Source organism: Oncorhynchus masou, chromosome 9 (genome assembly GCF_036934945.1).
Source record: "Oncorhynchus masou masou isolate Uvic2021 chromosome 9, UVic_Omas_1.1, whole genome shotgun sequence".
Classification (NCBI taxonomy): Eukaryota; Metazoa; Chordata; class Actinopteri; order Salmoniformes; family Salmonidae; genus Oncorhynchus; species Oncorhynchus masou.
In genome coordinates, this window is record NC_088220.1 from 70,828,575 (window position 1) to 70,855,230 (window position 26,656).

Here is a 26,656-nt window from a genome sequence, read left to right on the forward strand (position 1 = left end):
AAATACAATACATCAGTTTTTTTAGGGATACCGCTCGCGTTTAAAATCAGAATAAGAACAAAAATATATTAATTTTGTTGAAATTAACGTCATCAGGAAGTTAAAATAGTCCAGCACAAAGTATATGATGTCATATCACTGACTCTACCTTCTAATACCGCATATTGATTGGCTATTTCCACACACCCTCTGACCAGGTGATTGGCCGGATGTGTAAGATCATCGACAAGACGTGCCTGTCTCCCACGCCCACCCTGGAGCAGCACCTGATGTGGGATGACATCGCCATCCTGGCCCGTTACATGCTGATGTTGTCCTTCAACAACTCTCTGGACGTGGCCACTCACCTGCCCTACCTGTTCCACGTGGTCACTCTGCTGGTGGCCACCGGCCCCCTGTCCCTCCGCGCCTCCACACATGGACTGGTCATCAACATCATCCACTCTCTCTGCACCTGCTCCCAGCTCAACTTCAGAGGTGAGGAAGCACACCGTATCTACCCTGCAGACTATATACCATCTGTAGTTAAACAGCATACCCTTCCCTGGTCATTAAAGTGTATGGATGCCACTGGGCACGCTTGCTAGTAAGATAATTGAAAGACCCAATGTAAACACTGCATGCAGTGAACAATGAAACTACTCAATAGAGGTCAATGTCTGTTATTTATGTTTGTTTTAAACAGTTTGCTATAGATATCAGTGTTCAGGGTTTCTCTTTCAGAAGAGCAACAAGTCATATTTTCCTCTTGTCATGATCTCTTCCAGAGGAGACCAAGCAGGTCCTGAGGCTGAGCCTGACAGAGTTCTCCCTGCCTAAGTTCTACCTGCTGTTTGGCATCAGTAAGGTCAAGTCTGCTGCGGTCATCGCCTTCCGCTCCAGCTACCGCGACCGCTCCTTCTCCCCCGGGTCCTACGAGAGGGAGACCTTCGCCCTCTCCTCCCTGGAGACCGTCACTGAGGCCCTGCTGGAGATCATGGAGGTGGGGGAGACACACACACACACACACACAGGCATGCTCACACACACACACATTACATACTATACTATACATTATACTATGTACCGTCCAGAATACAAGTAAAATACCAATATCTGACTGAATATGTCCTCTCTTGTAGGCGTGCATGAGGGACATCCCAGCGTGCAAATGGCTGGACCAATGGACCGAGCTGGCCCAGAAGTATGTCAGATTTCTTTTGAGACATATTCACTTTGACCACTATCAATTAATGTCTCTCAGTGCATTTGGGAAGGTATTCAGACCACTTCACTTTTTCCACAATTTGTTACGTTATGGCCTTATTCTAAAAAAAAAAATATTAATTTAAATCCCTAATCAATCTATACACAATACCCCAAAATGACAAAGCAGGTTTTTAGAAGTTTGTGCAAATTTATAAAACACATAACTGAAATATCTAATATACATAAATATTCAGACCCTTTACTCTGTTGAAGAACCTTTGGCAGCAATTACAGCCATGTCTTCTTGGGTATGATGCTACAAGCTTGGCACACCTTTATTTGGGTATTTTTCCCGTTCTTCTCTGCAGATCCTCTCAAGCTCTGTCAGGTTGGATGGGGAGTGTTGCTGCACAGCTGTTTTCAGGTCTTTCCAGAGTTGTTTGATCGGGTTCATGTCCGGGCTCTGGCTGGGCCACTCAAGGACATTCAGAGACTTGTCCCAAAGCCACTCCTGCGTTGTGTTGGCTGTGTGCTTAGGGTCTTTGTCCTGTTGGAAGGTGAACATTTAGCCCAGTCTGAGGTTCTGAGTGCTCTGGAGCAGCTTTTCATCAAGGGTCTCTCTTTACTTTGCTCCGTTCATCTTGCCCTCAATATTGGCTAGTTTCCCTGCTGCTGAAAAACATCCCCACAGCATGATGCTGCCGCCACCATGCTTCATCGTAGGGATGGTATTGGCCAGGTGATGAGCATTGCCTGGTCTCCAGATATGAAGCTTGGCCTTCAGGCCAAAGAGTTCAATCTTGGTTTCTCAGACCAGATAATCATGTTTGTCAGACCAGATAATCTTGGTTTCTCAGACCAGATAATCATGTTTGTCAGACCAGATAATCTTGTTTCTCAGACCAGATAATCATGTTTGTCAGACCAGATAATCTTGTTTGTCAGACCAGATAATCATGTTTGTCAGACCACATAATCTTGTTTTTCAGACCAGATAATCTTGTTTGTCAGACCAAATAATTTTGTTTGTCAGACCAGATAATTTTGTTTGTCAGACCAGATAATCTTGTTTGTCAGACCAGATAATCTTGTTTGTCAGACCAGATAATCTTGTTTGTCAGACCAGATAATCTTGTTTGTCATGGTCTGAGATAGGGTTGCATATTTTGGGGAATATTCAGTGGTGGAAACTTCCTGTGGGAACATATGGGAATTAACAGAAATATATGCAAATTAATATTAATAGTTTTTTGCATTTGATATATTTACCATATCATATGGAGACAGAAACATAATTGCAAATGATAAAAATCTTTCCAATAAAATAAAAAAATGATTTAAGTTACGAATAGAACTTTAATTGAATGAGGTCATTCTTCACATGGGATGAACTTTAATTAAATGAGTTGACTCTTCACATGGGATGATTTCACTGAACAACAAAATGGATTATTGAATGATCCTCAATAATCCATCACATCTCCCAAAAACGTTTTCAACATGTATCTGTAAAGTGACAGTATAGAAACTAAAGTTTCGGTTGTCTTCCTCTCAGGCTTCCATGTATTCTGCCTGGACATCCTCAATGTTCCACCTCTTGAACGTCAGACTCTGAGGCCTCATTTTCACTGTCACTTTCCAACCTTGTTGAGGATGGCTTGTTGTCAGGTTGAAAAAGCCTCAAATTTGCCCGGATGGCCACCAATTTTTCAACCCTTGTATTGGTCAGCCTGTTGTGTGCTTTGGTGTGTGTGTTCCCAAACAAGGACCAGTTGGCACCATATGCCTTGTTGATCTCCGCACCAGACAGGATGCTCTTGCCAGCATACTTGTGGTCCAACATGTACGCTGCGGCGTGTATGAGATTCAGGCAGAAGTCTTCACACTTTTTAATGTATTTCAGAATGGCAGTTTCCTCTGCTTGGAGCAATAGTGAAGTGGGCATGGCAGTTTGGATTTCTTCTCTCACATCTGCAAGCAGAGTCTGAACATCAGACAGGATGGCAATGTCTCGCCTCAATCTGTGCAATGGCTACTGCTATAGGTTTCAGGCTGCTTACCACTCTCTCGGCAGACTGTGATATGGCCATTTCTTGGAGAGACTCCTTCCCCTCCAGGAGACTGTCAAACATGATAACAACACCAACCCAACGGGTGGTGCTGGGCAGCTTCAATGTGGTGTTCTTATTCTTCTCACTTTGCTTGGTGAGGTAGATTGCTGCTATAACTTGATGACCCTTCGCATACCTAACCATTTCCTTGGCTCTCTTGTAGAGTGTGTCCATTGTTTTCGTGCGGAGCATATTCAATGCATGAGCAGCACAGTCAATGGGTGTGATGTGAGGGTAGGACTCCTCCATTTTAGACCAAGCAGCCTTCATGTTTGCAGCATTGTCTGTCACCAGTGCAAATACCTTCTGTGGTCCAAGGTCATTGATGACTGCCTTCAGCTCATCTGCAATGTAGAGACTGGTGTGTCTGTTGTCCCTTGTGTCTGTGCTCTTGTAGAATACTGGTTGCGGGGTGGAGATTATATAGTTAATTATATCTTCATATACTTTCTCTTCCAATACACATTGCCTGTGAGCATCAGAGGTGAACCAGTTGCATACACAGCTCAAGCAAGACAAAAAAACTGTTGCTATCGATAAGGTGGCTGATTCATCATTTTCAACTCAAATAGAAGTGGAGGGACTTTTGTCAGTGGTTGCTTGTTGTGAGAGCAGAGGGAACTTAATGCTCTTGGCCAGATGGTTCTGCATCTTTGTTGTATTCTTCACATATGATTTGGCACAGTATTTTCAAATGTACACAGCTTTTCCTTCTACATTAGCTGCAGTGAAATGTCTCCACACATCAGATCGTGCCCGTGGCATTTTCCTGTAAAGATTAGAAAAAAACAAATACAATTCCATGTACAGATAAATAGTTACGCAGTTAGATTAAACAACTCCTTTGTAAGATAAATGTTTAAATTGAAACATGTATGGAAACAGGTGAAATAACACTCCTCAGTTAGCAGGCTCTAGCAAGCTAAAACCAAAATGGTAGCAAAAGCTAATTAGCAGACATTTTTAACAAGATAGAAATTATTTAAACACACTTTGTTGAAGGCTACTATTTACCAGTTAACAAAAAATAATGTATGTTCTATAAAATATATTTACCCCACCCAGTATTGTAATCCAAACTTAACAGAAAGCATGTAGTAGTGTGGGCTCAATAGCATCTCATTATTGTGCAAGATCTTGAGAATCAGCTGTACAGGCATGGAAGAGTGCACTGCACATGTAATGGAAGAATGCACTGCGGCATGCAGTGTGTTGCAATTCCATTGAATTGGTAATAGTTTAATCAAAATATGCCACAAGACCTAGAATTGCCTTGTGTATCCCACTTTTTTTAATGAATTTAAGCAAAATTCCCAGGCTTAACTTCCCATGGAAAATCTCCAGAACAATTCTGGAAATTTACCTGAAAGTTTTCAACCCTTTGCAACCCTAGTCTGAGAGTCCTTTCAGGGCCTTTTGGCAAACTCCAAGCGGACTGTCATGTGCCTTTTACTGAGGAGTGGCTACCGTCTGGCCACTCTACCATAAAGGACTGATTGAGGGAGTTCTGCACAGATGGTTGTCCTTCTTGAAGGTTCTCCAATCTCCATAGAGGAACTCTGGAGGTTTGTCAGTGACCATTGATTTCTTGGTCACCTCCCTGACCAAGGCCCTTCTACCCCGATTGCTCAGTTTGGCCGGGCTGCCAGCTCTAGAGTCTTGGTCAGGGACCACTTCTTCCATTTAAGAATGATGGAGGCCACTGTGTTCTTGGACCTTCAATGCTGCAGACATGTTCTGGTACCCTTCCCCAGATCTGTACCTCAAACACAATACTGTCTTGGAGCTCTACGGACAATTCCTTCGACCTCATGGCTTGGTTTTTGCTCTGACATGCCCTGTCAACTGTGGGACCTTATATAGACAGGTGTGTGCCCTTTTTAAATCATATCCAATCAATTGAATTTACCACAGGTGACTCCAAGTTGTAGAAGCATCTCAAAGATGATCAATGGAAACAGTATGCACCTCCGCTCAATTTCGTGTTTCAATAGCAAATGGTCTCAATACTTATGTAAATAATGTATTTCTGTTTTTTATTTTTAAAACATTTACAAACATTTCTAAAAACATGTTTTTGCGTTGTCATTGTGGAGTATTGTGTGTAGATTGAGGATTTTTTTTATTGAATACATTTTCTAAGGTTGTAATGGAGCAATGTGGACAAAGTCAAGGGGTCTGAATTCTTTCTGAATGCACTGTATATACACTCTATTGTGCTCTTCTCAAATGCCACCTATGTCGTCCACCAGGTTTGCGTTCCAGTACAACCCGTCCCTGCAGCCCAGAGCCCTGGTGGTGTTTGGCTGCATCAGTAAGAGAGTGACCCACAGCCAGATCAAACAGATCATCAGGATCCTCAGCAAGGCCAGCCCCCTGCTCAGCATAGACCGGGTGGGTCTACACACACACGCTGTTGGAGAGCTGAGTATTAATGAGCAACTCTGTCTTCCAGAATTAACACGTATACACACACACACACACACACACACACACACACACACACACACACACACACACAGGCTGTTGGAGCGCTGAGTTTTAATGAGCAACTCCATCTTCCAGAATTAACACACACACACACAAACATTGAGGGGTGGTGGTGAGTGTATTTTACCTTTCCTTAGCTCAGTCTGCCAATTTTTGTCTGGCTCAGTCTGTACAGGCTAGACTGCCTGTGGGTGCTATCTGCAATATGCAGAGAGCTAAGTGTTTATGAGTGCACCAACCCACTAATCCAATGGTTTCTAATCCTCTAGCTAACATTATGGATACTATGATACACTCTCTCCCTTTTCTTCTCTACCCCGCTACTCTCTATATCTCTCCCTCTCGTTTTATTTCCTCTTTTTTCATGTTCGTTCTTTCTTTCTTTTATCTCTATCTCTCACCCCACACCCTCTCTCTTTCACTCATCCTCCCCTGTCCTCTTCCTCCACAGGGGCTGGAGAGCTGCTTAAAAGGACCTGATAACTACAACAGCCAGGTGTTGATTGAGGCCACAGTCATCGCTCTGACTAAGCTGCAGCCCCTTCTCAACAAGGTACACAAACCGCAAACACAGAACACATGCAATGCATAATGTGATTGTCTGTGGTCTACTGCTTGTCAAATTAAAGTTTTTTTGGTCACGTACACAGATTTGCAGATGTTATCGCAAGTGCAACAAAATGCTTGTGTTCTACTATTCAATAAAGAACCCAGCTGTAAGTTGTTGGTTCGTGATTTTTAATAACAATTTGGAATCGGAGGAAGGCTAGATTTGTTCTTTGTTATCTTAATGTGCTTGGTGCTGTTCCCGTATATAATGTATGTAACCTCATGGGTTATACTGAATGTTCCTCCAGGACTCCCCCATGCACAAGGCTGTGTTCTGGGTGGCTGTGGCTGTGCTGCAGCTGGATGAACTCAACCTGTACTCTGCTGGGACGGCCCTGCTAGAGCAGAACCTGCACACTCTGGACAGCCTGAGAGTATTCAACGACAAGGTAACAGAGACTCACTCTCAGTTCAATGACAAAAATTAAACATATATTGACACTATTTATATGCTGAATACACCACCCCTCCTATCAAGAGTCCAGAGGAGGTGTTTATGGAGATCAGGCATCCTCTGGAGTGGCATTGTAAACAGATGGACCACTTTGTGGGCCTCAACTTCAGCTCCAACTTCAACTTCGCACTGGTGGGACACCTGCTGAAAGGTAAGGAGAGGGCACAGGGCACCTGACTACATCTTGACCCTAGCAACTCCCCTTCCGGTGACTGTACTGTGTATCATATAAACCACGGCTTCTCTGTCAATATTTCTTAAGTAAACATTCTGAAAATGGTTGAATTTGTTTGAGTCTAATCTACCTAGATAAAGGATAGACGAAGACATTGGCCTGACTTGCCGAGCCACTAATGAAAACCTGTCTTCCCACTCAGTCAGAGTCCTGCAGTGACAAAGATCTTGGCAGCAGTTGTTGGTGTTTTCACTTGTCTCTGTAGTCTGTACTTGTCACTAGCTACATTTAATGTTGTATACTCTGTAGACCTTGATGTGTTTTAATGCAAACTGTGTTGAATTAATATGGCTATGTTACGATCTACCAAGCGAGCAGTGGAGTGGTGTATGGCTATGAATTACGTGCCACTCTGTTTCCCTTCTGTGCGTGTCAATGTGAAGGCTACAGACACCCGTCCCCCACCACGGTGGCTCGTACGGTGCGTATCCTCCACACGCTGCTGGCCCTGGTCGGAAAACACCTCAACTGTGACAAGTTTGAGGTCAACAGCCAAAGCGTGGCCTACCTGGCAGGTCAGTTCCAGTCACAGTCCTACACACTGACTCCACTCATCCACACTTTGTGTTGACTCACCAGACCTTCATCTTTTGTCAACTCACTGGACCTGCAATGTGCTTTTTGGATAGCAAGCAGTGCGTTGCTCTAGAAACATGATTTGTTAAACAAATATGATATTCTGTCATATACTGCCCCCATTGTTGGAATTGATTCCCTGATGCCGCTGAGGCATTTTAAGACTGGTGTTAAATTCATTAATTGAGGATTGCAGTTGTTCCCATTGATGTAATGGTTTATTTCTTGAAAGTGTACTATTGTAATTGTACCATGTAGTCTATCTTTATTCTTATTTTATTTGGAATGTTTATTTTAAAATGTTTGTGCTCAGGGCACATACCTACAAGCCTTTAACCAACAGTGCAGTTTTAAGGAAAAAGAAGTGTTAAAGTATTGACTAAATAAATTGAAGTAAATAGAAAACAGCAAGGAGCCTATATACGGGGTACGGATACTGAGTCAATATGCGGGGGCAAAGGTTCGTCGAGGGAATTGAGGTAATATGTACAGTACCAGTCAACAGTTTGGACATAACTACTCATTCAAGTGTTTTTCTTTAATATTACTGTTTTCCACATTGTAGAATAATAGTGAAGACATCAAACTATGAAGTAACACATGGAATCATGTAGTAAACAAAAAAGTGTTAAACAAATCAAAATATATTTTACGTTTGAGATTCTTGAAAGTTGCCTCCCTTTGCCTTGATGACAGCTTTGCACACTCTTGGCATTCTCTCAACGAGCTTCAAGAGGTAGTCAACTGGAATGCATTTCAATTAACAGGTGTGCCTTGTAAAAACTTAATTTGTGGATTTTCTTACCTTCTTAATGTGTTTGAGCAAATCAGTTGTGTTGTGACATGGAAGGGGTGGTATTTAGAAGATAGCCCTATTTGGTAAAAGACCAAGTCCATATTTTGGCAAGAACAGCTCAAATAAGCAAAGCGAAACAAAAGTCCATCATTACTTTAAGACATGAAGGTCAGTCAATACGGCACATTTCAATAACTTGGAAAGTTTCTTCAAGTGCAGTCGCAAAAACCATCAAGCGCTATGATGAAACTGAATCTCATGTGGACCGGCACAGGAAAAGAAGACCCAGTTACCTCTGCTGCAGAGGATAAGTTCATTAGAGTTACCTGTCTCTCATGAGGACCGGCACAGGAAAAGAAGACCCAGTTACCTCTGCTGCAGAGGATAAGTTCATTAGAGTTACCTGTCTCTCATGAGGACCGGCACAGGAAAAGAAGACCCAGTTACCTCTGCTGCAGAGGATAAGTTCATTAGAGTTACCTGTCTCTCATGAGGACCGGCACAGGAAAAGAAGACCCAGTTACCTCTGCTGCAGAGGATAAGTTCATTAGAGTTACCTGTCTCTCATGTGGACCGGCACAGGAAAAGAAGACCCAGTTACCTCTGCTGCAGAGGATAAGTTCATTAGAGTTACCTGTCTCTCATGAGGACCGGCACAGGAAAAGAAGACCCAGTTACCTCTGCTGCAGAGGATAAGTTCATTAGAGTTACCTGTCTCTCATGAGGACCGGCACAGGAAAAGAAGACCCAGTTACCTCTGCTGCAGAGGATAAGTTCATTAGAGTTACCTGTCTCTCATGTGGACCGGCACAGGAAAAGAAGACCCAGTTACCTCTGCTGCAGAGGATAAGTTCATTAGAGTTACCTGTCTCTCATGAGGACCGGCACAGGAAAAGAAGACCCAGTTACCTCTGCTGCAGAGGATAAGTTCATTAGAGTTACCTGTCTCTCATGAGGACCGGCACAGGAAAAGAAGACCCAGTTACCTCTGCTGCAGAGGATAAGTTCATTAGTTACCAGTCTCTCATGAGGACCGGCACAGGAAAAGAAGACCCAGTTACCTCTGCTGCAGAGGATAAGTTCATTAGAGTTACCTGTCTCTCATGAGGACCGGCACAGGAAAAGAAGACCCAGTTACCTCTGCTGCAGAGGATAAGTTCATTAGAGTTACCTGTCTCTCATGAGGACCGGCACAGGAAAAGAAGACCCAGTTACCTCTGCTGCAGAGGATAAGTTCATTAGAGTTACCTGTCTCTCATGAGGACCGGCACAGGAAAAGAAGACCCAGTTACCTCTGCTGCAGAGGATAAGTTCATTAGAGTTACCTGTCTCTCATGAGGACCGGCACAGGAAAAGAAGACCCAGTTACCTCTGCTGCAGAGGATAAGTTCATTAGTTACCAGTCTCAGAAATTGCAGCCCAAATAAATGCTTCACAGAGTTCAAGTAACAGACACATCTCAACATCAACTTTTCAGAGAAGACTGCCTGAATCAGGCCTTCATGGTTGAGTTCTGCAAAGAAACCACTACTAAAGGACACCAGTAATAAGAAGAGACTTGCTTGGGCCAAGAAACACGAGCAATGGACATTCGACAGGTGGAAATCTGTCATTTGGACTGAAGAGTCCAAATTTGAGATTTTTGGTTCCAACCGCCGTCTCTTTGTGAGACGCGGAGTAGGTGAACGGATTATCCCCGCATGTGTGGTTCCTAGCGTAAAGCATGGAGGAGGATTTGTGATGGTTTGGGGGTGCTTTGCTGGTGACACTGATTTATTTAGATTTCAAGGCATACTTAAACCAGTATGGCTACCACAGCGTTCTGCAGCGATAAACCATCCCATCAGGTTTTGCTTAGTGGCATTATAACTTGTTTTTCAACTGGACAATGACCCAAAACACACCTCCAGGCTGTGTAAGGGCTATTTGACCAAGATGGAGAGTGATGGAATGTTGCATCAGATGATCTGGCCTCCACAATCCCCCGACCTCAACCCAATTGAGATGGTTTGGGATAAGTTGGACCGCAGAGTGAAGGAAAAGCAGCCAACAAGATCTCAGCATATGTGGGAACTCATTCAAGACTGTTGGAAAAGCATTCCTCATAAAGCTGGTTGAGAGAATACCAAGATTTTGCAAAGCTGTCATCAAGGCAAAGGGAGGCAACTTTCAAGAATCTCAAATGTAAAATATATTTTGATTTGTTTAACACTTTTTTGTTACTACATGAATCCATGTGTTATTTCATAGTTTGGTAGTCTTCAATATTATTCTACAATGTAGAAAATAGTAAAAAATAAAAATAAAGAAAAACCCTTGAATGAATAGGTGTGTCCAAACTTTTGACTCTTACTGTAAATGTAGGTAGAGGTAAAGTGACTATGCATCATATTTTATTGGTCACATACACGTGTTTATTATATGTTATTGCGGGGGTCGCGAAATGCTTGTGTTTCTAGCTCCAATAGTGCAGTAATGTTGAACAATTTCCCAACAATACACACCAATCTAAAGTAAAATAAAATATAAATATTTGGATGAGCAATGTCAGAGCGGTGTACACTAAGATACAATATGTATGAGATGAGTAATGCAAAATATGTAAACATTATTGAAGTGGCCATTGATTTCAAGTCTGTATATAGGGCAGCACCCTCTAATGTGCTAGTGATAACTATTTTACAGTCTGATGGCCTTGCGATAGAAGCTATTTTTCAGTCTTTCGGTCCCAGCTTTGATGTACCTGTACTGACCTCTACTTATGGAAGATAGAAGGGTGAACAGGCAGTTGCTCGGGTGGTTGTTGTCCTTGATGATCTTTTTGGCCTTCCTGTGACATCGGGTGCTGTATGTGTCCTGGAGGGCAGGTGGTCCCCGGTGTTGCGTTGGGCAGACCGCACCACCCTCTGGAGAGTGCTGCGGGCGGTGCAGTTGCCGTACCAGTCGGTGAGACATTCTTACAGGATGCTCTCAATTGTGCATCTGTCGAAGTTTGTGTGGGTTTTAGGTGCCAAACCATATTTCTTCAGCCTCCTTAGGTTGAAGAGGCGCTGTTGCGCCTTCTTCACCATACTGTCTGTGTGGGTGGACCATTTCAGTTTGTCAGTGATGTGTACACCGAGGAACTTGAAGCTTTCCACCTCCACTGCTGTCCTGTTGATGTGGATATGGGGGTGCTGTTTCCTGAAATCCATGATCATCTATTTTGTTTTGTTGACTTTGAGTGAGAGGTTATTTTCCTGACACCACACTCCCAGGGCCCTCACCTCCTCCCTGTAGACTCCCTGTCTCGTCATTGTTGGTAATCAGGCCTACTACTGTTGTCATCTACAAACTTGATTGAGTTGGAGGCATGCTTGGCCACGCGGTCATGGATGAACAGGCTGTACAGGAGGGGGCTGAGCATGCACCCTTGTGAGGGCACCGTGTTTAGAAACAGCAAAGTTGAGGTATTGTTTCCTACCTTCACCACCTGTCAGGAAGTCCAGGACCCAGTTGCACAGGGCGGGGTTCAGATCCAGGTCCTCAAGCTTAATGATGAACTTGGAGAGTGCTGTGGTGTTGAATGCTGAGCTATAGTTAATGAACAGCATTCTTACATAGGTATTCCTCTTCTCCAGATGGGATAGGGCAGTGCGATGCCAATTGCATGGTCTGTGGAGCTTTTGAAGTGGGTCTAGGGTGTCAGGTAGGGTGGAGGTGATATGATCCTTGACTAGTCTCTCAAAGCACTACATAATGACAGAAGTGAGTGCTACTGCTCAATAGAAATTTAGTTCCGTTACATTAGCTTTCTAGGGTACAGGAACAATGGTGGCCATCTTGAAGCATGTGGGGACAGCAGACTGGGATTGGGAGAGATTGAATATGTACTTAAACACTCCTGCTGTGCATGCTCTGAGGACGGGTCTCGGAATGATGTCTGAGCCAGCACCCTTGCGAGGGTTAACACGCTTAAATGTCTTACTGACGTTTGCCACGGAGAAGGAGAGTAGCGGGCCGTGTCGGTGGCACTACGTTATCCTCAAAGCAGGCGAAGAAGGTATTTAGCTTGTTCGGAAGCAAGACGTCTGTGTCCGCGAAGTGGCTGGTTTTCTTTTTGTAGTCCGTGATTGTCTGTAGAACTTGCCACATACGTCTTGTGTCTGAGCCGTTGAATTGCGACTCCACTTTGTCTCTATACTGACGTTTTGCCTCTACGCTGTTTGTATTCGGCCATATTCCCAGTCACCTTGCTATGGTTAAATGCGGTGGTCTGCGCTTTCAGTTTTGTGTGAATACTGCCATCTATCCACGGTTCCTAGTTAGGGTAGGTTGTAATAGTCACAGTGGGTACAGTGGGTAGATGTGGGTATCTCCTATACGCTTCCACACCATCTGTGTATTCGTTGATGTTCTTCTCGGAGGCTACCCGGAACATATCCCAGTCCGCGTCGTCAAACCGATCTTGAAGTGTAGATTCCGATTGGTCAGACCAGCGTTGAATAGTCCTTAGCACGGGTTCTCCCTGTTTTGAATTTCTGCATATAGGAAGGGATCAGCAAAATGGAGTCGTGATCAGATTTACCCGAAGGGAGGGCGAGGGACGGCCTTGTCGGCATCCCGGAAGTTGGAGTAGCAGTGGTCGAGTGTTTTAGCAGCGCGGGTACTACAGTCAGTGTTTTAATAGAACTTTGCTCGCGTTTTCCTCAAATTTGCTTTGTTAACTTCTTGACCCTACCCATCCCGTTAGCGGGATAATTGTCATCAACAACCACTGAATTGCAGAGCGCCACATTCAAAAAATATTACTAAAAATATTTATATTCATGAAATCACAAGTTCAATAGAGCAGAACACAGTTTAGCTCTTTGTTAATCCACCTGTCGTGTCAGATTTTGAAAATATGCTTTACAGCGAAAGCAATCCAAGCGTTTGTGTAAGTTTATCGATCACACGACAAAACTTTATGAATACCTAGCATCAAAGTAGCTTGGTCACGAAAATCAGAAAAGCAATCTAATTAATCGCTTACCTTTGATGATCTTCGGATGTTTTCACTCACGAGACTCCCAGTTACACAATAAATGTTCCTTTTGTTCCATAAAGATTATTTTTTATATCCAAAATACCTCTGTTTGTTTGGCGCGTTATGTTCAGAAATCCACAGGCTCGAGCGGTCATGACAACGCAGACGGAAATTCCAAATAGTATCCGTAATATCCACAGAAACATGTCAAACGTTTTTTATAATCAATCCTCAGGTTGTTTTTAAAATATATAATTGATCATATATCAACCGCAACTGTCCTTTTCAGTAGGAGAGGGAGAGACAATGGCTGCCCAAGCTCTGTTGCGCAAGCAAAACTCATGCGAACACCTGACGCGATGTTATCTTTCTCGCTCATTGTTCAAAATAAAAGCCTGAAACTATATCTAAAGACTGTTGACACCTTGAGGAAGCGATAGGAAAAGGAATCTGGTTGATATCCCTTTAAATGGAGCAAAGGCAGGCTATGGAATATGGAGCTTTCAAAATAGAAGCCACTTCCTGTTTTGATTTTCCTCAGGTTTTCGCCTGCAAATATCAGTTCTGTTATACTCAGACAATATTTTGACAGTTTTGGAAACTTTAGAGTGTTTTCTATCCTAATCTGTCAATTATATGCATATTCTAGCATATGGGGCTGAGAAATAGGCTGTTTACTTTTGGAACGTTATTTTTCCAAACATAAAAATAGTGCCCCAAAGCTGAAAGAGGTTAAAAAACCCAGCTACAATAAATGCAGCCTCAGGAAATGTGGTTTCCAGTTTGCAGGAAGTACAGTGAAGTTCTTTGAGGGCCGTCGTGGTATCGGCTTGATGGGGGGGAAAAACGGCTGTGACTATAACCAAAGAAAATTCTCTTAGGAGGTAATACGGTCTGCATTTGATTGTGAAGTATTCTAGGTCATGTGAACAAAAGCACTTGAGGTCCTGGGTGTTATCACAATCACACCATGAAACATAAACCCCCACCCTTCTTCCCAGAGAGATATTTATTGCTGTCTGCGCAATGAACTGAGAACCCAGCTGGCTGTACGGACTCAATACAGTATTTCCCGAGAGAGCCATGTTTCCGTGAAACAGAGTATGTTACAAACCCTGATGTCTCTCTGGAAGGAAATCCTCGCCCTGAGCTCGTTGACTTTATTATCAAGATATTGAACATTAGCGCGTAATATACTCGGAAGCGGTGGGTGGTGTATGCACCTCCTGATTTGGACTAGAAGTCCACTCCGAGTACCTCTTCTCTGCCTGTGATGTTTTGGATCAGCCTCGAATCAGTTCAATTGCCCTGGGGGTTACGAACAAAGGATCTGATTAAAAAAAGTCGTATTCCTAGTCGTAATGCTGGTGAGGTACAGCTGCTCTGACATCCAAAAGTTCTTCCCGGCTGTATGTAATAACACAAAAAAATGTCTATGCTAATAATGTAAGAAATAACATAACATTTAAAAAAAAATAATAATAATACTGCATGGGGGGGAATCAATGCAAATATTCCAGGTAGCCATTTGATTAGCTGCTCCTTTTAGACCTAGACATGACGCTCTGGTACCACTTGCCTTGCGGTAGCAGAGAGAACGGTCTATGACTAGGGTGGCTGGAGTCATTAGACATTTTTAGGGCCTTCCTCTGACACCGCCTGGTTGAGGTCCTGGATGGCAGGAAGCTTGACCCCAGTGATGTACTGGGCAGTACGCACTACCCTCTGTAGTGCCTTGCGTTCCGTGGCCGAGCAGTTTCCATACCAGCTGGGGATGCAACCAGTCAGGATGCTCTCTATGGTGCAGCTGTATAACTTTTTGAGGATCTTAGGATCCTTGCCAAATCTTTTCAGTCTCCTGAGGGGGAATAGGCTTTGTCGTGCCCTCTTCACGACTGTCTTGGTGTGCTTGGACCATGACATGTCATTGGTAAAGCTCTTAACATGATCCACTACAGCCCCGTTGATGAGAATGGGGGAGTCCTCTGCCCTTCTTTTCCTGTAGTCGATAATCTCCTTTGTCTTGATCACATTGAGGGAGAGGTTGTTATCCTTGCACCACACTGCCAGGTCTCTGTGCTCCTCCTGTCTCATAGTTGTCGGCTGATCGGTCCTACCACTGTTGTGTCATCAGGAACAGGGAGTACAGGAGGGGACTGAGCACGCACCCCTGAGTGGCCCCAGTGTTGAGGATCAGCATGGCAGATGTGTTGTTACCTACCCTTACCACCTGGGGGCAGCCCATTAGGAAGTATGGGATCCAGTTGCTGAGGGAGGTGTTTAGTCCCAGGGTCTTTAGCTTAGTGATGAGCTTTGAGGTCACTATGGTGTTGAACGCTAAGCTGTCGTCAGTGAATAGCATTCTCACATAGGTCTTCCTTTTGTTCAGGTGGGAAAGGGTGGAGTGCAATAGAGAGTGCAATAGAGAGAGCATCTGTGGATCTGTTGGGATGGTATGCAATTTGGAGTGGATCTAGGGTTTCTGTGATAATTGTGTTGTGAGCCATGACCAGCCTTTCAAAGCACTAAATGGCTACCGACGTGAGTGCTACAGGTCGGTAGTCATTTAGTCAGGTTTCCGTGGTGTTCTTGGGCACAGGGACTATGGTGGTCTGCTTTGAAACATGTTGGTATTAGACTCGGTCGGGGACAGGTTGAAGATGTCAGAAGACACTTGCCAGTTGGTCAGCCCATGCTCGGAGTACACATCCTAGTAATCCGTCTGTCCCTGCGGCCTTGTGAATGTTGATCTGTTTAAAGGTGTTATTCACATCTCCTACTGAGAGCGTGATCATACATTCATCCGGAGCAGCTGGTGCTCTCATGTATGCTTCAGTGCTGCTTGCCTCAAAGAGCAAATTGAAGAAATTTAGCTAATCTAGTATGCTCGTGTCACTGGACAGCTCGCGGCTGTGCTTCCCTTTGTAGTCCGTAATAGTTTGCAAGTCCTGCCACATCCAATGACCGTCAGAGCCAGTGTAATGGGATTCAATCTTAGTCCTGTATTGACGCTTTGCCTGTTTGATTCGTCAAAGGGCATAGCAGGATTTCTAGTAAGCTTCCTGGTTAGAGTCCTATTCCTTGAAAGTGGCAGATATACCCTTTAGCTCAGTGAGGATGTTGCCTGTAATCCATGGCTTCTGGTTGGAATATGTACGTACGGTCAAAATGGGGATGACGTCATCGATGCACTTATTGATGAAGCCAGTGACTGATAAACTGGATGAGCTCCTATCAAGACTATTATCCAATGACTGCACGTTGGCTGATAGGACTGATGGTAGAGGTGGGTTACCCAATCTCTGTCGGATTCTTACAAGGCACACCGACCTACGACCCATATATCTCTGTCTCTTCTTCATGCGAATGACTGGGATTTGGGCCTTGTCCAGTTTCTGAAGTACGTACTTTGTGGAGCCAGTAAAACGGCAGCCATCTCCTCCGGCACCATTATGTATATTCATGAATGTTTATGCAAAGATGGAAAAGTGTCCCATTACTGGTTTTCACCCTGATCTGGTGCGTGTGTGTGTGTGCGTGCGTGCGTGTGTGTGTGTGACTGTTTGCAGCCCTGCTCACCGTGTCAGAGGAGGTGCGTAGTCGCTGCAGTCTAAAACACAGGAAGTCTCTGCTGCTGTCTGAGATGGCCATGGAGAACATTCCCATGGATACCTACTCTCTGCACCACACTGACCCCAGCTGCAGGTGAGGCGCTCTCTACATCAAGACACTTTGATCCTGAATAGGTTTTAACTTTAGCTGAAGACAAAGCCCATTTTCCTTTATCCATAGTTGCATCTTGGTAAGTATCTTTACCAAGATGCAACTTATGTTCTTGGTAAATATCTTTACCATCAAGCTTGAAGTGTTATTTCCGTACCTGTGGCCCCCATCTCCTCCCCTCAGGACACTGAGAGAGTGCCAGCTGTGGGCATCTCCCAAGGTGTCAGAGCGCTATCTGAATGCCTACTACCCTACGGTGGGGCAGATCAGCCCCCGTACACGCAAGTCCATGAGCCTGGACATGGGCCAGGCCTCCCATGCCAACACCAAGAAGCTGCTGGGTAACTATAACATTGTTGCTAAACTACACTGGTAATGTTGTCTAGGTGTTCCCCTTAGCATTGGAGTAGCATTTTATACTGCTGCGCCAGAAGTGTATCATGCAAGCAGTTTTTTGGGGTGTATACTCTGTCTATGCTTTGAAGCCATGCTAATGCTGACTATGACCAGGCAGTATTGACTACAGCGTTAGTTGCGTCTCATGTCCGGCAAGAAATACATCCCTGATCTAAGAGTGCTGTAAGATGGACATCCCATGTCACCACTCACCACCTTATCTGCCTAGACCCTCTCCTCACCCTCTTCAATCTTTAGCTCTACACTCTCTGTCTGTGGTATATTTCTTCAGGAACCAGGAAGAGTTTTGATCACCTGATATCTGACTCCAAAGCACCAAAGAGACCAGAGACCGAGTCTGGCGTCACCACCCCGCCTAAGGTTAGGTGCGTGGCCGAGAACGACAATGAGATAGACAACCAAAGAATGGGCCACTCCCACCTCCGCAAGATGTCTGTGACCGAGTCCAATGTCCTTTTGGACGAGGAGGTGCTGACTGACCCCAAAGTCCAGGCCCTGCTGCTCACTGTGCTGGTGAGAGGATTATCACACAAACTCACACCTGGCAAAATAAGAAATACTTATAAAGCGGGTAATAATATAATAATAATAATATAATATGTAACACACTCACTGGACATACAGTACATGTTGCACATAGTGGACCACTAGTTACTGCATGGGGCCAAGTAGTTATCATGAATGGATTGCACATCGGGAGGCAGCAACATGCTGTGCATTTGGTAAGTATTCAGACCCCTTGACTTTTTCCACATTTTGTTACATTACAGCCTTATTCTAAAATGGATTACATTGTTTGTTCCCCTCATCAATCAACAAAATGTGGAAAAAGTCAATACTTTCCGAATACACTGTAGCATACAGCTTTCTACTGTATATAACTGGTTCAGTCTATAAACATATGCTGTATGTTTCTCTGTCCAAGGCCACCCAGGTCAAGTACACCACGGATGACTTTGACCAGAGGATCCTGTACGAGTATCTAGCTGAAGCGAGCGTCGTCTTCCCTAAGGTCTTTCCCGTCGTGTAAGTCAACATGCCCGAAAATCCCCAGGCAAAACCAAATACATAGCCGAAGAGCCTACCTTTCCCTAAGCAAATCTGGAACCTCTAGGGGAGAGGCCTGTCCTGCTCCAAATGCATCATGGGAGTTGTAGTGTGGTTTATCTAGCTATAGAGATTCTAAGTGGGCGGCTGTATACAAGTAAAAATGTCACAGGTTCAAAAAACCTATATACAACATGTGCAAATGAGGTAGGATAAGAGAGGTAAGGCAATAAATAGGCCATGGTGGCAAAGTAATTACAATATAGCAATTTAACACTGGAATAGTAGGATGTGCAGAAGATGAATGTGCAAGTAGAGATACTGGGATGCAAAGGATCAAGATAAATACAAAAATACAGTATGGGGTTGAGGTAGGTTGGATGGGCTGTTTACAGATGAGCTATGTACAGGTTAACTTGAGAACTGTCTCATATGAGGCCTAGTTATTCACCAGTGTGTTTGAGTCCTGTCATGATATGTGTTGACAGGGTCACTGGGAAAGGGTGTTGCCATGCAGAGTGAGGTGTGTCTGTAATGATTATGGGGCCTACCTAGCTGATGTTTATCTTTGTTTCCTCCTCTTCTCAGCCACAACCTGCTGGACTCCAAGATCAACACGCTGCTGTCTATGTGCCAGGATACCAACCTGCTGAACCCAGTGCATGGTATCGTTCAGAGTGTGGTCTACCATGAAGAGTCTCCTCCACAATACCAACCCTCCTATCTACAGAGTATGTACATTCATCTATAGACCTGCTCTTCCCATCTCTCTCCTCTGTTCTTCATCTACCTCATTTCGCATCATTCATCTCTCTCTGACCCCTCCCTTTCTGTCTCTCTCTCCTGTCGATCGGTGTCTGTCTCTCTGCCCCTATCTCCTCTTCTACTTCTCTCATCATTCATCTCCCTCTCTGTCTCTCTGTCCCCATCTCCTCCTCTACATCTCATCTCCCATCCTTCACCTTTCTCTGCCCCCTCTTCCTCTCTTGCCCTTTCCCCTGACTGTTATGTTGTGTTTTCTTCTTTAGCAGTTTAACTTTGCCAATGATACCTTTCTCCCTCCATTCCTTTTTTCCTCTCTCTCTCTTTCTCTCTCTCTCTCTTTCTCTCTCTCTTTCTCTCTCTTCTCTCTCTTTCTCTCTCTCTCTCTTTCTCTCTCTTCTCTCTCTCCTTCTCTCTCTGTCTTTCTCTCTCTTCTCTCTCTCTTTCTCTCTCTCTTTCTCTCACACAGGCTTCGGCTTCAATGGACTTTGGAGGTTTGCCGGACCCTTCTCAAAGGTATGATTCATTGCCCTCATATTTCCCTTTCATTCTCCCCAAGGCAGTGCGGCCGTGCTGGAAGAATTTAGCCCCGGTAAGCAATTAAAGCCTTGCCAGGGAGCCTGCCGATTGCCCCAAGATTTATTGGACATCCTCTCTTTCTTTTTCTCTCTCTCGCTCTCGCTCTCTGGCCACCTCAGTTTCCCTTATGATGGTTCTGAGTAAATAGGACAAGCAGATGCTTCTAACTCTGAGTTGAAGGTCTGGTTTCAGAATGGGGCCACATATAGAGTACCAGTCAAAAGTATAGACACACCTACTCATTCCAGGGTTTTTTATTTTTTATTTATACTGCCCCTACCTTATCACAGCACAACTGATTGGCTCAAACGCATTAAGAAGGTGCAAAGCTGTCATCAAGGCAAAGGGTGGAAACTTTGAAGAATCTAAAATATATTTTGATTTGTTTAACAATTTTTTTGTTTACTACATGATTCCATATGTGTTATTTCATAGTTTGCAAGTCTTCACTATTATTCTACAATGTAGAAAATAATAAAAGAAAAACCCTTGAATGAGTAGGTGTGTCCAAAATGTTTGACTCGTACTGTATGTTGATTTGTAAATCAGTTTGGATCAAAACATCTGCTAAATGACTGTGTATAATATCTAAAGTGTATTATATATAATACAGAACCGTTCCATCACTGTTCTATATGTGTTGGGATTCTCACTGTTCTATATGTGTTGGGATTCTCTCGCTGTTCTATATGTGTTGGGATTCTCTCACTGTTCTATGTGTTGGGATTTGATACTGTTCTATATGTGTTGGGATTCTCTCACTGTTCTGTATGTGTTGGGATTCTCTCACTGTTCTATATGTGTTGGGATTCTCTCACTGTTCTATATGTGTTGGGATTCTCTCACTGTTCTATATGTGTTGGGATTCTCTCACTGTTCTATATGTGTTGGGATTCTCTCACTGTTCTATACGTGTTGGGATTCTCTCACTGTTCTATATGTGTTGGGATTCTCTCACTGTTCTGTATGTGTTGGGATTCTCACTGTTCTATATGTGTTGGGATTCTCACTGTTCTATATGTGTTGGGATTCTCTCACTGTTCTATATGTGTTGGGATTCTCACTGTTCTATATGTGTTGGGATTCTCTCACTGTTCTATATGTGTTGGGATTCTCTCACTGTTCTATATGTGTTGGGATTCTCTCACTGCTCTATATGTGTTGGGATTTGATACGGTTCTGTATGTGTTGGGATTCTCACACTGTTCTATATGTGTTGGGATTTGATACTGTTCGATATGTGTTGGGATTCTCACTGTTCTGTACGTGTTGGGATTTGATACTGTTCTATACGTTTTGGGATTCTCACTGTTCTATATGTGTTGGGATTCTCACTGTTCTATATGTGTTGGGATTTGATACTGTTCGACATGTGTTGGGATTCTCACTGTTCTATATGTGTTGGGATTCTCACTGTTCTATATGTGTTGGGATTTGATACTGTTCTATATGTGTTGGGATTTGATACTGTTCGATATGTGTTGGGATTTGATACTGTTCGATATGTGTTGGGATTTGATACTGTTCGATATGTGTTGGGATTCTCACTGTTCTATACGTGTTGGGATTTGATACTGTTCGATATGTGTTGGGATTCTCACTGTTCTATATGTGTTGGGATTTGATACTGTTCTATATGTGTTGGGATTTGATACTGTTCGATATGTGTTGGGATTTGATACTGTTCGATATGTGTTGGGATTCTCACTGTTCTATATGTGTTGGGATTTGATACTGTTCTATATGTGTTGGGATTTGATACTGTTCTATATGTGTTGGGATTTGATACTGTTCGATATGTGTTGGGATTTGATACTGTTCGATATGTGTTGGGATTCTCACTGTTCTATACGTGTTGGGATTTGATACTGTTCGATATGTGTTGGGATTCTCACTGTTCTATATGTGTTGGGATTTGATACTGTTCTATATGTGTTGGGATTTGATACTGTTCGATATGTGTTGGGATTTGATACTGTTCGATATGTGTTGGGATTCTCACTGTTCTATACGTGTTGGGATTTGATACTGTTCGATATGTGTTGGGATTCTCACTGTTCTATATGTGTTGGGATTTTATACTGTTCTATATGTGTTGGGATTCTCTCACTGTTCTATATGTGTTGGGATTTGATACTGTTCTATATGTGTTGGGATTTGATACTGTTCGATATGTGTTGGGATTCTCACTGTTCTATATGTGTTGGGATTCTCACTGTTCTATACGTGTTGGGATTTGATACTGTTCTATATGTGTTGGGATTCTCACTGTTCTATATGTGTTGGGATTCTCACTGTTCTATATGTGTTGGGATTCTCTCACTGTTCTATATGTGTTGGGATTCTCTCACTGTTCTATACGTGTTGGGATTCTCTCACTGTTCTATATGTGTTGGGATTCTCTCACTGTTCTGTATGTGTTGGGATTCTCACTGTTCTATATGTGTTGGGATTCTCACTGTTCTATATGTGTTGGGATTCTCTCACTGTTCTATATGTGTTGGGATTCTCACTGTTCTATATGTGTTGGGATTCTCTCACTGTTCTATATGTGTTGGGATTCTCTCACTGTTCTATATGTGTTGGGATTCTCTCACTGCTCTATATGTGTTGGGATTTGATACGGTTCTGTATGTGTTGGGATTCTCACACTGTTCTATATGTGTTGGGATTTGATACTGTTCGATATGTGTTGGGATTCTCACTGTTCTGTACGTGTTGGGATTTGATACTGTTCTATACGTTTTGGGATTCTCACTGTTCTATATGTGTTGGGATTCTCACTGTTCTATATGTGTTGGGATTTGATACTGTTCGATATGTGTTGGGATTTGATACTGTTCGATATGTGTTGGGATTCTCACTGTTCTATACGTGTTGGGATTTGATACTGTTCGATATGTGTTGGGATTCTCACTGTTCTATATGTGTTGGGATTCTCTCACTGTTCTATATGTGTTGGGATTTGATACTGTTCTATATGTGTTGGGATTTGATACTGTTCGATATGTGTTGGGATTCTCACTGTTCTATATGTGTTGGGATTCTCACTGTTCTATACGTGTTGGGATTTGATACTGTTCTATATGTGTTGGGATTCTCACTGTTCTATATGTGTTGGGATTCTCACTGTTCTATACGTGTTGGGATTTGATACTGTTCGATATGTGTTGGGATTCTCACTGTTCTATATGTGTTGGGATTTGATACTGTTCTATATGTGTTGGGATTCTCTCACTGTTCTATACGTGTTGGGATTTGATACTGTTCTATATGTGTTGGGATTCTCTCACTGTTCTATATGTGTTGGGATTCTCACTGTTCTATATGTGTTGGGATTCTCACTGTTCTATATGTGTTGGGATTCTCACACTGTTCAATATGTGTTGGGATTTGATACTGTTCTATATGTGTTGGGATTCTCACTGTTCTATATGTGTTGGGATTCTCTCACTGTTCTATATGTGTTGGGATTCTCTCACTGTTCTATACGTGTTGGGGTTTGATACTGTTCTATATGTGTTGGGTTTCTCTCACTGTTCTATACGCGTTGGGATTCTCTCACTGTTCTATACGTGTTGGGATTCTCTCACTGTTCTATACGTGTTGGGGTTTGATACTGGTCTATATGTGTTGGGTTTCTCTTACTGTTCTATACGCGTTGGGTTTCTCTCACTGTTCTATACGTGTTGGGATTCTCTCACTGTTTTATATGTGTTGGGATTCTCTCACTGTTCTATTTGTGTTGGGATTCTCTCACTGTTCTATTTGTGTTGGGATTCTCACTGTTCTATTTGTGTTGGGATTCTCACTGTTCTATTTGTTTTGGGATTCTCACTGTTCTATACATGTTGGGATTCTCTCACTGTTCTATATGTGTTGAGATTATCACACTGTTCTATATGTGTTGGGGTTTTCACACTCTTCTATACGTTTTGGGGTTTGATACTGTTCTATACGTGTTGGGATTCTCTCACTGTTCTCAATGTGTTGGGATTTAATACTGTTCTACATGTGTTGGGATTTGATACTGTTCTATATGTGTTGGGATTCTCACTGTTCTATATGTGTTGGGATTCTCACTGTTCTATATGTGTTGGGATTTGATACTGTTCTATATGTGTTGGGATTTGATACTGTTCTATATTTGTTGGGATTTGATACTGTTCTATATGTGTTTGGGATTCTCACTGTTCTATATGTGTTGGGATTTGATACTGTTCTATATGTGTTGGGATTTAATACTGTTCTATTTGTGTTGGGATTTGATACTGTTCTATTTGTGTTGGGATTTGATACTGTTCTATACTTGTTGGGATTCTCACACTGTTCTATATGTGTTGGGATTTGATACTGTGATCTTTATTGCGTTTCGATGTTCCTAACATACGGTATTGCTCACCATTTGTCTGCTGCAGAATATGTAACTGTATCGATCCCCCTCTTCCCCATCACTACAGAATATGTGGCCCTTTGACTCTTGTAGGTGTTCTTAGACTCTCTGTTTTCACTGTGCACCCATTGTCCTTCGATCCACTTTCTTCCAATTAAGGGTGTCATTTGCCATTTGCTTGTTTGGGGAAAGTCAAGCCTGGTCAAAGGCTGAGGATCAATTTCTCCTTATTTAGCTCAGGGAGACATTGGACTGTTAGACTATGATTTGTTGGCCCGCGTTTGCCTCACTCTCACTCTTTCTTTTCCTTTTTTCTCTCTTCCATTCCCACCCCTACCTGACTTTCTCTCCTTTTCTGCCTCGATCCCTTCCAACCTCTTCCTCTATTCCCCCCCCCCATCTCATGTCAAACCATCAGCAAACTCAGATCCCAGACTACGCTGAGCTGATTGTGAAGTTCCTGGAGGCCTTGATTGACCGATACCTGCCAGGTACAGAGGAGGAGAGGAGCGAGGAGCACCTCCGTACCCCCACCTCCCCATACCCCCCCGTCACCCAGAGCCAGCTCAGCATCACCGCTAACCTCAACCTCTCCAACTCCATGACCTCCCTGGCCACCTCGCAGCACTCTCCAGGTTAGCATAGTATACATGCGTGAACACAATCTTTACTGATCCACCCTGGGAGTAACACAGGCTCAACAGCAGACCAGTGCCCCTAGAGCACACGCACACATAATTTATACATAGAGGCCGACACACAAATACACCACTAACATCCTACTTATGATGCTTGCTGAGTCCTACCAATGTAAGTTGGTCTGTAGAGTATCTCGAGGCAAAGTGTCTGTGGGTGCTGTTGCTGTGGGTTATTTCTAGGTCTCCCGCTAGCTTTCTCTACATTTGAAACTGGTATCTCTTCTGACAATATTATGATGATGCTGCTACTGCTGTGCACTAAAGATAACAAATGTTGCAAGATGTCAGAAAAGCACTGCAAGATTTTAATTATTGCCAAAAACAACATAATTACTTGGACAAATGCTGGAATGTAGTGTGTTTGAAATATGCAGGGGTACTTCGTTAGCACCATCAAACCATCATTTCAGATATTTCATTTTTTATGTTGCGTGTGTCAACTGTCTGTCATGCTAATCCCCTCCCTCTCTCTCTGGGTCTAGTCTGTGTGTAACCTCCCCATCATGCTCTACTCGCTGTGGTGTATTCTATAGACGGTCCCCAACTCTCTCCCATCCCAACAAAAACATCTGGTACAAATTACAACCATGGAGCCTCTCTGGAGCCGCTAACGCTAGCCCCAGTTTGCAAACTGTGGTGACTCGCATCACGTGTCCATTTCTGTCTGTTGTTCTCACTATGCTAGCTGCTAGCTTTTAGAACCATCGAGCTAATACCAGTGTTTTTGTTATAACCTGTAGAATAAATGGATTGTATTATTTCTATGTATTAGTGCTATATTGCTGAAGTAGTTATAATATATTGTTAGCCTTCCCACAGAAAAATATACATTTCATTCTTAGTAGACTTTCATATAGTTATTCATGACATTTAAAACACCTCCAGGTATTGTCTTTGCGTTACACTGTTTCTGGTTACTTTTCAACGGTCTGTATCTGAAAACCACCTCATTGAAATCTCTTAATTTCTTCAAGTCAATGCTAAAGATCCATCTTGCTCTCTATTTTCATTCAGTGTTATTTGACTTTCATTCTCTCCCTGTTTTTGTTCTGTTACCCTTGTTTTAATGTGTTTCTCATCTCCTCAGTTGCTGTGGTCATTCTTTCTTGTTTCTGTCCTTCTCTCTCTGTGAAGCCTCTCTACCTTGCTCTAAGTCAGCCGTTTTTGCGCCACACCTCCTCCCAGGTACTCTTCCTTGTTGACCTTGTGACCCCAGAAGTCAAACAAGGTCAATTAACCTCATCCCCCTGAGTAAAAAACACCAAAATGACTAATCTAATGTGAAAAGTGAGTGTGAGAAATCCCCTAACTGTTCCCAGTGCCAGAATAGCATCTTAAAATCTGCCACCCACTGCCAAGCAACGGGTGATCTTGTTGTTTGTGCTGGTGTGATTGTAAGAAAGGAATAAGGGTCTGGGGGCAGAATTACCATTCAACAATAAAATACTTTATTAGAGGGTAACTTGTGCTCTCTGTCTGACAATGTAGAGGAAGATGGAGATGTTGAATTCATTCAGGGTGAGAATATATATTTAGTTTTATACCAAAGCTATGGCACAGCGCCATCTGT

The 26,656-nt window shown here is 43.2% G+C and overlaps 1 protein-coding gene across 3 annotated transcripts in view; it reads left to right on the forward strand.

The window, feature by feature from the left end:
* Window positions 1–26,656, forward strand: part of LOC135546572 (neurofibromin-like) — a 133,987-nt gene that overhangs the window by 101,042 nt on the left and 6,289 nt on the right. For 2 of the 3 annotated variants that reach the window (XM_064975120.1, XM_064975121.1), the window contains 15 exons: window positions 198–477; window positions 768–982; window positions 1,122–1,183; window positions 5,552–5,693; window positions 6,241–6,342; window positions 6,647–6,787; window positions 6,877–7,003; window positions 7,471–7,602; window positions 17,037–17,172; window positions 17,374–17,531; window positions 17,879–18,120; window positions 18,533–18,633; window positions 19,243–19,385; window positions 19,886–19,932; window positions 24,807–25,023. In XM_064975120.1, coding sequence (XP_064831192.1) covers window positions 198–477; window positions 768–982; window positions 1,122–1,183; window positions 5,552–5,693; window positions 6,241–6,342; window positions 6,647–6,787; window positions 6,877–7,003; window positions 7,471–7,602; window positions 17,037–17,172; window positions 17,374–17,531; window positions 17,879–18,120; window positions 18,533–18,633; window positions 19,243–19,385; window positions 19,886–19,932; window positions 24,807–25,023 — 2,245 coding nt within the window. Of the gene's footprint in view, window positions 1–197; window positions 478–767; window positions 983–1,121; window positions 1,184–5,551; window positions 5,694–6,240; window positions 6,343–6,646; window positions 6,788–6,876; window positions 7,004–7,470; window positions 7,603–17,036; window positions 17,173–17,373; window positions 17,532–17,878; window positions 18,121–18,532; window positions 18,634–19,242; window positions 19,386–19,885; window positions 19,933–24,806; window positions 25,024–26,220; window positions 26,605–26,656 lie in introns of all 3 variants that reach the window. The other variant, XR_010456598.1, reaches the window with a different exon arrangement.